Raw genomic sequence first — 12,789 nt, 5'->3', positions numbered from 1 at the left:
CAAGCAGGTGATCCCAACCCTTACTGCATTACACGGCACAGTAAGAAGCACTACCCCCCCCCCCCCCCCCCCCCGGTCAGATGTTCACCACCCACGAAGAGCTTGGCAACAAGGGAAGAGTGCAGTGTGCATTAAAGTAAGACATGCTGCCTTTATCAAACTGGAAGCGCAACATGGCATGGGCTACCAAAAGGTATTTTTTTTATGCATATGGGAGCGTTTGGAAAGGCAGGGCTCAGATAAGGCAGCATCCCCTGCAGAGCTGCTGTCGGCAGGGAGCGAGGAAGAGAGCCTACATGTTATGGTGGCATAGGTTTCAAGCATCACTCTTGCTTTATTGTAGTATTCCCCAAAGGAACAAAATAAACAGCTACAGCATAAGAAAACTGTAGTTGGCCAGTGCTCCAGAAGTGATGTATAGGAGTGCCAACCAACAAGAAGCCACAAAAGACTGATGAGGTGTAAAACCAAATGGTAAGCAGCAGGCTGGATTATAATGCTGTATAGCGTGTACAGCAGGTCTTGCAGACAACACATGGACGCTGCCAAGTCTCGACTTAAAATGCCGACTGCATGGTTGACTCAAAATAGAATTAGGGGCAACCCAGTAACCTGGGCTGGACAATAATTAAATCATAAAGTAGGCCCTATGGGGTGGTGTAGCCTGTGACTATCACAGCAGTAGATGTACTTAAGGAATAAGAAAACCCTCTCAAATGACGTTACATTTGTTATGTTTCTCTCATTTATGAATATATTAACTTACAAATTAAATATAAGAGGTGCTCCTAAAGAGTGATGGCACAGTGAAAGTAATACAAGGCTCATGAAAAGTGCATTTGTGCTTTGTACAACATATATACATGTGGCTGATAGCGACAATAGAATGTTTTGAAATCCACACTTGACACAAGTGTGGACATGTGGACTTAATTTTGATGGATGTAATTTGTGGACCGTTTGCCAGGCCGCCAGGCATTTAGAGCAGGGTCATCAGGACAAAAATGATTGATAATGGAGCCACCAAAACCTGGTGCATAATTTATTCTGTCACATGACTGTTTGTCCTGGAACCCAGGAGGCCGAGCATCGGCAAAGTTTAAGTAGCATTTAAGAGAACTGAATAGGAGGCGCACCTTGAAAGGGAGGCACCAATCCCCACGTCCGGTGATTAATACACCTGTGGTTTATGCAGATTTCAAGATGTCAGTCCCGGCACCATCTCGTGCTGGTTTACTTGCAACAATTTGGTCTTTTTCTGAATTCATCCAAATGTAGGGTCAACCATAGTAAATTGACGCGCCAAGTTTTACCGTTTTATTACTCTGTGTGCCCAAACCCAATTTTGAAGTTGTCCTTAGAATTAGCTTGACTTCTACTGTTCTGGGATTTTAATGCCATCCATTCTGGCTATGTCAATACCTACTTTTACGTTGGTCCAGGACAAACTGACATTTGACAGAAATTCTGCCCCTATCCTTTGGTGTCTCAGTTATAGATAATTTTTGTCCTGGTGACCTTGCTCCAAGGCCTATGTTGGGGTAAATGCGGACTGTTAAGAATTTTGACGGTGATGTCACCGAACGGGTGTGGACTCCCAAACATTCCAACATCCCCGTCAGCCACATGTACTTATGTTGCACATAGTAATAAAGCGCTATTCATTCACGTGATCACATTGTCACAGTTAAGGAACCCCTTGTACGAATATGAGCGTACTGTGAAATAAACGCATACACGAGATTTATAAATAAATTCACTAAACGCACAACTTAAATGTACTCATTTGAGGTTTCTTTCCTTTAACACTATTGCAGTTGTAGTCAAGGGCTACACCACTTTAAAGACTACATGGTTGAGGCACCATATTTTGTTCTGAGCGCTGAATGTTTACTTTCCGTACAGCCAGACTAGACTGAACTCCCAGCAATCCCTTTCACAATGTTATCTAGTGCGACCTCCAAGTCCACCAAATGACCATGCCATAAACAATTGTTGCTGCATTAGCGAGTTTACGGTAAGATCCGTCTATTGTTAGACACAAGCTTTACAGTTCTTGGGGCCTTTTTTGATCAAAAGGCGAGTCAACTGGTAACATCTGTCCACTAGCACGTGAAGATAAAGTTGGACGGAGACAAGTACAGCAAGCCACCTTTTAACTTAGACCATGGTTACCGTTTACTACTAGTCTGCAAACATTTTAAACCGTTAAATTGTTAGCTCCTTCTGCATCCTTGGTTAGGAAAATATAGCACCAAAAAAGCTGAAACAAAGACAAAAGTTCAAATACAGCAAGGAACACCAATTCAAAAGGTGTGTTCATGTTATCAAATGAATTTAATAGTTACATCATGTTTTGAAATTGTGCATAGGTGATAATGTCTATAAGAACATAACACCGAACAATCTAGCTTCTTCCCATGATAAGCTGCACTAAAAAGCATGCCAATTCAATAATGTGCATAAATATGGACACAACCGGACGAAGCTCAGCCAACTTGTTAATCACATTTGAAACCGTTCCTCTCAAACAGATCGTAGCATAGTTGACTGCACACACCGATACGAGACAATCATTTTAAATAAAGCCACTCCAACCAAAACAAAAAAAATCATACAAACTCTGGGTGGCAGCATCCTATGTTTTACAATGGTTGTTGTCCAGCATAACAAATTGTTGATTCGAGTAGCTTTTCCTAACATGTGGGACATGCATGTGTCCTTATGCAGAAAGAAAATTAGGTCGCTACGATTCATCTGCTTTAGAGGAACCTTTGCACTTTATATTCAACGGGGAGTAATATGCTGGCCAAACATGCTGTCTGGCCTTATAGTGGATTACGTGTTCGAATTATATTTTGGTGAGGATATTCATAAGATGCTACACTGCACCACGTAAGGTCTTGTGTACATTCAATGCCAAGTGACTGGAATGGCAACAAATTGTGCCATAAATGAGACTAAAGTGACTTTCAAGCTTAATGAACTTGGAAGCAGGACACAGCTTTGACTTACAACAGTTGTGTTTTGTGGTACAAGATACTGGTTGGAGTCCTGCTGATTAGCTGTATGTATAGCGGCCAACTTCTATTAACAAACTATGTATATAATTAAAGTTGTTTTAGTTTATGTTACAAGTCTACAACAATACTGTGATAAAATGAGCAAGTAATATTGATACTACTGTTGCAGGACATTTTAAATCGTTGATTTGTATGAATGTGGGATGTTGTATTGCCCATGAACATATGGCAGAGTGAACGGAGTTAAAGGATTCCTCTGGAACAACTTCATTTTACATTGTGACCTAGACTCTTTAGATTAGCAGACAGTCCTATTGACTAGAAATTAGGCAAATCGGCATGACAATGTAGGTATAAAGAATTGCATTTCTTAGCAGGTGATTAGCCAAGGAGGTAATTGCAGTGGAGCAAATACGAACAGATTACTTTCCCACAAATTAGTAGATTACCATTATTGTTCTTGGTTTGACCGATTTGAGATTGCGACCAGTCTCTTAAAAATGAGTGGCATTCAACGGATCCAAGAGTTCAGAGGAATCTACTTGAGCTACAAAAAGCTGTACATTTAAGGTAGCCCTGAAATAAATAGTAAAATATGAAGCTTACCTGTCGCTTAGGATCAAAATTATGCTAATCTTCGAGTACTTAGTCTGAAAACTAGTGGGTCCACAGATGGACCAGTAGGGTCTGCAACTGTTAAACATGTTCTCAACTGCAGAATACTGGTTTAATGTGATTAGATAACATGCACAACTATATAGGTGTTCGTTGAATGAGTAATGTTCAATACAACCACTGATCATTTAAGTACTAAGCAATTCTACTGCCAAACTTCCGGGACACATAGGTAAGTCTCTTGTAAGATGTATCAACATTTGTTATTTAAGCACTTACTCCGTTCTGCGATCATAATTTGTCTTTGGTATAAAGTTTTAGGATTGGTGGTCTTTATTTTGACTACCTTCTTGTGTTTCAAAATAGATTGTTCTGTCAAACCAGTCGATTCATTTGAAGCAGAATTATCTTATTAGCTCAGATTAAATGATACACTTGCACTATCTCAAATCATAGGGCATTAAAATGCTTCCAACTAGCACCAGAACAGCAAACCCGGGTAAATTGTAAGAATGACTGCATCCAAAATGTTTATGATAGCCATATTTATCATTGCCCATTTTAATGTAGCTATACAGTAGCCTAAACTGTAGGCCCAAATACCCTTCTCAGCAAAGGTGCATTTTATGATTCAAAATAAAGGTGCACAACAGTTAACAGCATTATTAAGCGTAATGGATTCATACACATCCTTCAGATTTGCCCCTTACTATGGCACTAGTACTACCTTCCTCACTGTACATCCCTACCTACTTCTGCTAATGCTAAGTGAAAGTATCACCGGACATAGAAAATAGCCAAACGCTTGTAACTAACCCCCTTGCACCAAACAATTAACGGTCAACCATGGCATATCCTAATCAATGGAAAATTTGAGGCAAGCGGCAACAGATTGTAGAAAATCTAGTATACTAAAACACTAATGAAGCTACAAGCAAAATTTCAGATAGTCTGTAGCAACGCCTAGAAGTTCCTTAAACACGGGACCGGTTTAACTGCAGTTCACTGTCCAATAACTTTAACAGAAAGCTTAAACAACGTTTTACACAGAAGTGTTTTTACTCGCTAGCTATATAAATTGCCATCTCCTGTACTGTTGGGCAATAGGCTAAGAATATTTTCACATGGCCTAAAATCCTTGAAAACAATTAAAACATTAGGCATCTTAAAAAATCAGACTACGTAATTAATTTGAAACCTACGCAAACAGGTCAATTTCAACAATCAAGCATATATACAGCCACGTTTAATACACCGAAAACGGAAGCACGGTTTTAAAGCAGCTCATTTTTTTTTAATTAAATAGAAAATGGGTACACAATCGCTATTTGAACCTTGTACTAGCGTATATATGTGTAGCATCCAAGAGTCTAGACTTAGAGAGGCTCTCGTGAGCCAACGTTGGCAAGCAAAGCCATATTAAGTAAGTTATAGCAGACTTGATTTGGCACTTCCGAAAGGAGTGAGCTGAACGATGGAACGCCTAGTCGTACAGGAGGGCAGCCTATCTACTGCAGGCCACCTCGGCGCATAAGGTCTCTGCCAGGGGAAAATTTCCTTTTCATTGTCATACAGCCTCATTTGAGATAGCTCTTCCAAGGAATCCGGTTAGAAAAAGGCAAGTGTTTGCCAATATGGATGGGTACTGAGGAAAATTCAATGCCTCGAGCTGCAGTAGCATAAACTGATTCTAAGAAACAAATTCAGTTAGACAGACCTCGTCCAACTGCAGGGAAGCAACAACGCCCGTCCCATGCGTTTATACTACTCTCCGCAAGCGGGCGCCATTACAGTCATTTCGAGTGTCAGAAATGCGACTAGATTCTAAAGCATTACTATAGTAGGTTAGTTGAAGGCAGCGCCGTTCTTAATCAGGGCAGAGTGAACAGAATAACTGCACGGAGCTACGGTGTGTCAGTGCACCGACATTCAACACATAAAACTTCAATCCTCGCCAGGAGAACATTGCAAATGTATGCAATTAGAACAGCAACCATTTTTAAGTTTCACCAAGCCTCAACTGCATGACCGACCTTCACCGAGCAACTTCGTATAAGCAACCTCCCTGTTCGAATGAAGTTAGTATACCGACTTGACCCAGCCACCCAGAAGGCCCATTACATCACTATTTTAAATGTTGCGTGCCAAGAAGAGCGACCCCCAAAGTGAATCTAAAGCCTCCGAAGCAGCTTCTTAAAGTATGAATGACACCTGCTAGCCAAAGCCTTACCACAAGCACCACCAGGCAGCGTATACCGGAAATCCGATACACTACAGGTGATACTGTCCAATATCTCAATAGTGGACAGATTATGGATATATAACTATCTGGTCTGATAATTAGCTCATCTACACTGCCTGGAAACATTATCGTGTTGCAGCCCTGAGCGCCCCGACCCTTCATCCACAAAAGGACCTTTGGCCCATTTAATGCCACGTGACACGAGAACCTGCGACGAACCCAACACTGCAGCCTCGCATATTTGCAACGGATCTGACTAGTTTAAGGAATAGGTTTGTATTTTTACCCGCCAACCCCTACATTATGTAAAACTATCATCGATTTAAATAACAGGACTCGACTGTCAACAGAAAAATACGATACGCCGGTCTTTAATTCTACTCACTGGTCGACAGCAATGACGTGTGGGTAAAATACGAGCTAGTCGTGACTGAGTACCTACCGAGTCGGCTACTTTAGAGCACTAAACCTATTGAGCAGGGATATTCTACAAAACACTTTACTGTATTATTCCAGAATCATCAGATCATTCATCTGAACACCATCAAGATGCAAGGTAGACGAAGATAACCCATGTGCAATTGGCATGTTTTATTCATGTGATCTGGCAAGAAGCAGTTAAAACTAAAACAGTTTCTTTGCCGTAACACTCATACTTTCAAGAAAATTACACTTAAAAATAGAAGCAACTCGTAACTAACTAGTATTATTCCCCAAAGGGCAAGCGGTGCCGAAACAGGAATCCAGCTGATTTTAAGTAGTCTCCAGGAAAGACTGAGATCAAGAATATATCCCACCATTGACAAAACAGTGTCAGACTAATACGGCGGTTGCAAAAACGTACTCCAGAGCTTCTGCAACGTTGAAAAATATATTCAAGAAGTTTAACATGGTGCTGGGTGGGTATTTGACCATGCAAGCATGCAGGGTCGTTAGTCAGGTCCTTCACATTTTAATGTCAGTCCCCACCATCCCCTCTCCTAGAAGGAACATGATTGCATGAGTAGGGCACATGGGCGCGGCCCACGGACTGCGACCTCATGGAAAGGGATGAGCACACGGGGATTGCGCCGAGACCAATGCTCCCGTTTCACCCTCGCCGGTTGAACCGTGCACCCGACGGAGGCGCACACCGCGTCCCTGGAGCTTTCAAGAGCGGGGCGCGGTTCCGCCCCTCCCACCGGCGCTCCCCCAATGGGAGGGCAGCCGGGAGCCGCAGTGCGGCGGGCCGTTATCAGCCGGCGGGTGCCACGGCTGGATGTTAGTCGCTGTATATACACAGTAGCAACTCTGCACTACACACCGGCCGTTTCCTGTTCCTCGTAGAGACACCATCCACAGCGAAGCGTGCAAACATTCATTCAGTCTCAAATCGTTCAACAGCAGTTTGCCCAGTACCCACGCCCATCAGCCAAGTAACCTTAGGGCCCACCTTCTTAAGGCCCTGCAGGCTGGGAGACGCAGTGCGGATCATAAGATTCTCCCAGCTCCCCTCCCAACAAAAACATTAGTGAAAGCAACAAACCATTCAACTGACAGGCATGGGCCACGCAGGGTAACTAAGGCTTGCGTGAGAAATCCTGCGATACAGAAACAATTCCGCTTGTGATTGCGTGGTTTAATTACCATCCAACGAGACCAATAGCGCAAGAACTCCATCACACTCCAAACACGGAACGAATCATTCCTCACAGGCAGCGCCCAACGGCTAAAAGTCACCACACGCCAGTGGACAGTTTCTGCTGTACGAATCCAGCCACACCATAACGTTCAAACCAAGAATATGGTGAAAAAACGTTGCCTTGCTCACTGCCCAACTATACAACTTATCGAAGACACTCACCATTTTGGAGCGTGCGCCAATCCGCAGATATCTCTACACGGCTCCGCTCACAGGCTCAGCTCGCTACTAGCGCACAAGAGTCGCCAACAGCTCTTCATAAATGCCAGTCTCCGCCCCAGATCACTCCGCGGCGTCACCTCTCCCCCCACCCTCACAAGCGAGGCTGCGTGGCCTTAGCAACGTCGTAATGACGATATACAGGGATTAAGCAGATTCGCCAATTTTTGGGCAATATTTTTAAACTAAATAGAATTTCAACATTTATTTCTATTGATCGATACTAGCGGCTGATTTTATCAACACCCCAGAGTTCCAAACGTGTTTTTACAACAAGGTACTTCTTTACAGTTTGGGGGTGGTCGGCGGAAGGAAACTACGTTTCGTCTGTCCATGTGAGGGTTCTGATTGGTGGCTTCGTACCTGCAATGCGTCACTAGACTCTGGGTTCGGCGCGCCAGTGCACGAGGCCTGCGACGAGCTGCGTGGTAACCGGAGAGGAGTGAATTGTGAGAGGGGCGGAGCTTCAGTCGTATTGCGGTGTTTGAGTGGGAATGGTAGTTTGTGCTGACGACAAGCTGCCCGGTTGTAAGAACTTAACGGTCCAGGCTGCAGTGCAACGATATAGGGGTGTTAGTAACTAATGATGCGATATCAACTGCATACAACGGGCCCAACGGAGGCACTCTGCCGGTTACGATGGAGCGGATTATGCTGCTTTGTGGCGCTGATGCAACGCAAACTTTAGCCCTCTTTTCACCACATAAACGGGTTGCTTATGGAATTGGTTGTACCATTAACGCAAATGCTTCGCGGGTTTCTCATATGGTTTGATAAGGCAGTGATTACTTGTATGCCTAAACATAATGCCGGAAAGAGGCTTTAGGAAATTCTCGAAGTGTTGCGTTCCATCTCCTCACCTTTGCCCCGCTACTTGATATCTAAATGTTACGTTGAGTTTGACGTCTTAACTTTTTTGGGGGCAGATTTATATAGCTCGACTCGAAGGTTTTGTAGCGCTTTACATGACCACCTGTTACGTTGGTAAGCATGGAGAGATTAAGGGCCAGGTGTATTAATATTGGATTTTGCGATTCCATAAAAATTCGCAATAATAATTGCGATTCCTACATATTCCTTATTTGCGACTTGAAAATTCTGAGTTGCAAATAAGGAATGGCTTCCCATGAATGGGAATTGCATGCGCAATTTGCGAGTACCCAGTAGGTACTCGCAAATTAAGCATGCAATTTTAAGGGTGCCAAATGGACTTGCTGTTGCACCCCTGGAATATGCATGTGTGCACATATGGCGCTCATACATGCCCTAAAGGCATGCATGTACTGCACATGGCCCCTTGAAAAAAAGAGAATTTTTCTTGCAATTTGCATAAATTGCGATTCCTTAAAGGGTGGTTGCAATATATTTTTTGGCTTCATGCATTTCATTGAAGGAATTGCAAATTGCGATTACTTAAATGCATTTGCAAAATGGGGAGTCAATTTTGGCTATTCCCTATTTTGCGATTGCCTGTTTGGATGATACATCCCAAAAGGCTTTTTTACGTTCGCAAACAGGCCGATTCTGCGAATAGGCCCATTTGCGTACAGGAAAAACACATGATACATCTGGCACTAAGTGATTTGCACAGAATCACAGGATATGGAGTCGACCCAAGGCGCGAACCATAGATTCCCAGCTCCAAAGTTGGCGGTCTAGCTGTGAGACCACATCCTCTTGCTTGTGGTGCAGGTACGTACGTGACTGTATACCAATGACTAGGTAGTCCAAATCTGTAGAAAAAATATGTGGAATTCTGCATCACAGCAACCAGGACACAAGTCCTACTGGTGTACGGAGTCCCCCCAACTATTTTTACAACAGGGACTCTGTTCTCCTGTTCCCCAATCGAAAATATGTCACAATGGGCCATATGTATGAAGCAAATTCGCAACTACCGAAATTCGGCATTTGCAAATGCGAATTTGCAAAATGGTATGTATGAAGGAAAATCTGGTGCAAAATAAGGAATCGCACATTTTGCGATTCCTTATTTTACAATTGCATTTAAGGAATCACAAATTTTGCGATTCCTTAAATGCAATGTATGAAGCAAAAAAATTGCAAATTGTCCCTAAGGAATCGCAAATTACCACCAACTTCAAGTTGGTGGTAATTTGCGAATTCTTTGCAAAATGCCCATTTTTACATTTTTCAAAGTGCCATGTGACGCACATACATGCCCTTAGGGCATGTATGTGCACAAAATGTGCACCCAAGCTTATTTCAGGGGTGCAACAGGGTGTCCTTTGGACACCCCTGCACCCTTGAAATTATTCTCAATTTGCTATTTTCCAATTGCGAATCGCAAAATTGAGAATACCTTCCCATTCATTCCTATGGGCCTCCTGGCCCATAGAAATGAATGGGAAAGTATTCCTTAATTGTGATTCGCAATTTGCTAATCGCAATTAAGGAATTCTAAGAATTCGCAGAAAAAATGCAAATTTGTACATACATACCAATTTGCGATTCTGAAATAGCGATTTCTTAAAAATCGCTGTTTCAGAATCGCAAATGGGTACCTTGATACATATGGCCCTAAGGGCCATATGTATGAAGCAAATTCGCATTCGCAAATGCCGAAATTCGGCATTTGCGAATGCGAATTTGCAAAATGTTATGTATAAAGGAAAATCTGGTGCAAAATAAGGAATCGCAAAATTTGCGATTCCTTATTTTGCAATTGCATTTAAGGAATCGCAAATTTTGAGATTCCTTAAATGCAATGTATGAAGCAAAAAAAATTTGCAAATTGTTCCTAAGGAATCGCAAATTACCACCAACTTCAAGTTGGTGGTAATTTGTGAATTCCTTGCAAAATGCCAATTTTTGCATTTTTCAAAGTGCCATGTGACGCACATACATGCCCTTAGGGCATGTATGTGCACCCATGCTTATTTCAGGGGTGCAACAGGGTGTCCTTTGGACACCCCTGCACCCTTGAAATTATTCTCAATTTGCGATTTTCAAATTGTGAATCGCAAAATTGAGAATACCTTCCCATTCATTCCTATAGAAATGAATGGGAAAGTATTCCTTAATTGCGATTCACAATTTACTAATCGCAATTAAGGAATACTAAGAATTCGCAAAAAAATGCGAATTTGTACATACATACCAATTTGCGATTCTGAAATAGCAATTTCTTAGAAATCGCTATTTCGTAATAGCAAATGGTTACCTTGATACATAACTTGTTCCTTAGCACTACAACTGTTCGCATTTACAAACACTACCCGGCATGAGGGTGTTTTACACCCTACTTCCCACTGGCAACATTCCCTTCATTTGTGACGGAGGCTTTGGGGGTGAGGGGTATGCTTTAATCTATCTGAGTAATGGCGAACTGAATGCCATCAACTTTTGCATTGCTTAATGAACACAAATGTGAGGCACTTTTGTGCTTTGGAGTTGTCTAAAGATTCCAAATAGGAAGCATGCAAACAAATGTCTTTATCAGAAGGAGGCAGGCAACACAAATGGATAATGGCCTGAGGGACTTGGGCTAAGTGTGCCCTTGTAGCTGTTGGGTTTTCTTTTTTTTTTGTTGGCCAGACTGCATTTTTATATAGTATTGCGTGTGAGACTTTTGTGACTTTTCAGTTGTTTTTTCAAATTTCCTGGTTGCTTTTGTTTTTACTATAAAGCACAGCCAAATAATGAAAGGTTGAGAAGGGGGGTATACAGCCTTTACAACAAAACTTTTACAACAAACTACCATTACAACGCAACTTTTACAACGCAAACCATTACAACGCATAGCGCTGGGGGGCGCTCTAGGATAGGGAATAGGTTTAATGTACTATCCAACACCTTCCCTACTATCCACGAGGACTGGAGTTGGAATAGTAAATTAAACTATTCACTATCCAGCGCCCAAAAGCATTATGCGTTGTAATGGTATGCGTTGTAAAACTTGCGATGAAAAGGTAGGCGTTGTAAAAGTATGCGTTGTAACGTCATACATCCGAGAAGGGGATAATTCAAACCCTAACTCATGAAACATAAATAGATATGATCAACACTATCTATTCTATATTGAGATATCTCTTAGTACTAAGCAGCAATGTGATACAGAAAGTAATTCAACACTCAGTAGCATACAAGAAAACAAACTTTTATTTAAAGGATCAAGCAAACAATAGGAACAGAAATGAGCGGTTCATGAAATTCCAGCATTCAACAGACTAATGACACAAATTGTCCCATCAAGTCCATAGATAGGACCAAAAGTATTGTTGATCCAGTCTTAGAAGAAGATAGTTCGACGGGCAAATCTGTTGATAACATTATTTATGTATTGACAAAAGCCAAACTGGTTTGAAAGAAGCAAGCAGAGGACAGACGTTGATGTTTCGGTCTCTTGTATAATTAATCTGCAAGGCCATTCTCAGGACAATGCTTTGAAACAAAACAGAATGTAGATTTTACTGATGTACAATAGAGAGAACAAAATCAAATTTAGACAAACACCTAGAGAAACTAAAATAAAATCTATGTTACACGCATGTGTAGGTATACATGAACAATATCAAAACCAAATAGTGTGGAACTGTGCGACTAACTAAAACCATCCGGACTATAATTCCAAACAATACAAACTTGCCAGAAGTGCTAAAGTGTGAAACAAACAATCATATATCTCTTTTACAAATGGTTCAACATACCAATTTTGTATAATTTGTCTTTGAAATGTGTAGAAATATACACAGAGTAATTACAATTTGATTTATTTTAGATTTTAGCTCCTCACAACCTTATTGCAGAATGAAAAGTAACTATAATGCTTTGAAAAAGAACAACCGTTACTAACATTTTTATCAAGTGAGACATCCTTGAGGGCCAAAAGGCATCACCAAATTGCTTACAGATTTAACGTTGAAGACGGTTCTTATCAATTAGAACACAAAACTGGGTCCCATGGCGCTGTCCCAATGTACAGATATAAGTGGGCAGAGTGTGGGCATCAGCAGCCATCTTACGGCTACAAAGGCAGACAGAATGAA

The 12,789-nt window shown here is 41.7% G+C and overlaps 1 protein-coding gene across 3 annotated transcripts in view; it reads right to left on the bottom strand.

Annotated features, from left to right (window-relative positions):
- Nucleotides 1-8,074, bottom strand: part of CALM2 (calmodulin 2) — a 36,318-nt gene extending 28,244 nt beyond the window's left edge. Inside the window, exon 1 of one of the 3 annotated variants that reach the window (XM_078649656.1) lies at nt 7,724-8,074. In XM_078649656.1, coding sequence (XP_078505782.1) covers nt 7,724-7,726 — 3 coding nt within the window. In that variant the 5' untranslated portion in view covers nt 7,727-8,074. Of the gene's footprint in view, nt 1-3,917; nt 6,990-7,723 lie in introns of those variants that run through there. The other 2 variants (XM_078649657.1, XM_078649655.1) reach the window with 2 other exon arrangements.
- Between the last annotated feature and the right edge of the window lie 4,715 nt (nt 8,075-12,789).

Source organism: Lissotriton helveticus, chromosome 6 (assembly GCF_964261635.1).
Source record: "Lissotriton helveticus chromosome 6, aLisHel1.1, whole genome shotgun sequence".
NCBI classification, from domain to species: domain Eukaryota; kingdom Metazoa; phylum Chordata; class Amphibia; order Caudata; family Salamandridae; genus Lissotriton; species Lissotriton helveticus.
This window is presented reverse-complemented; position numbering and strand designations above follow the sequence as displayed.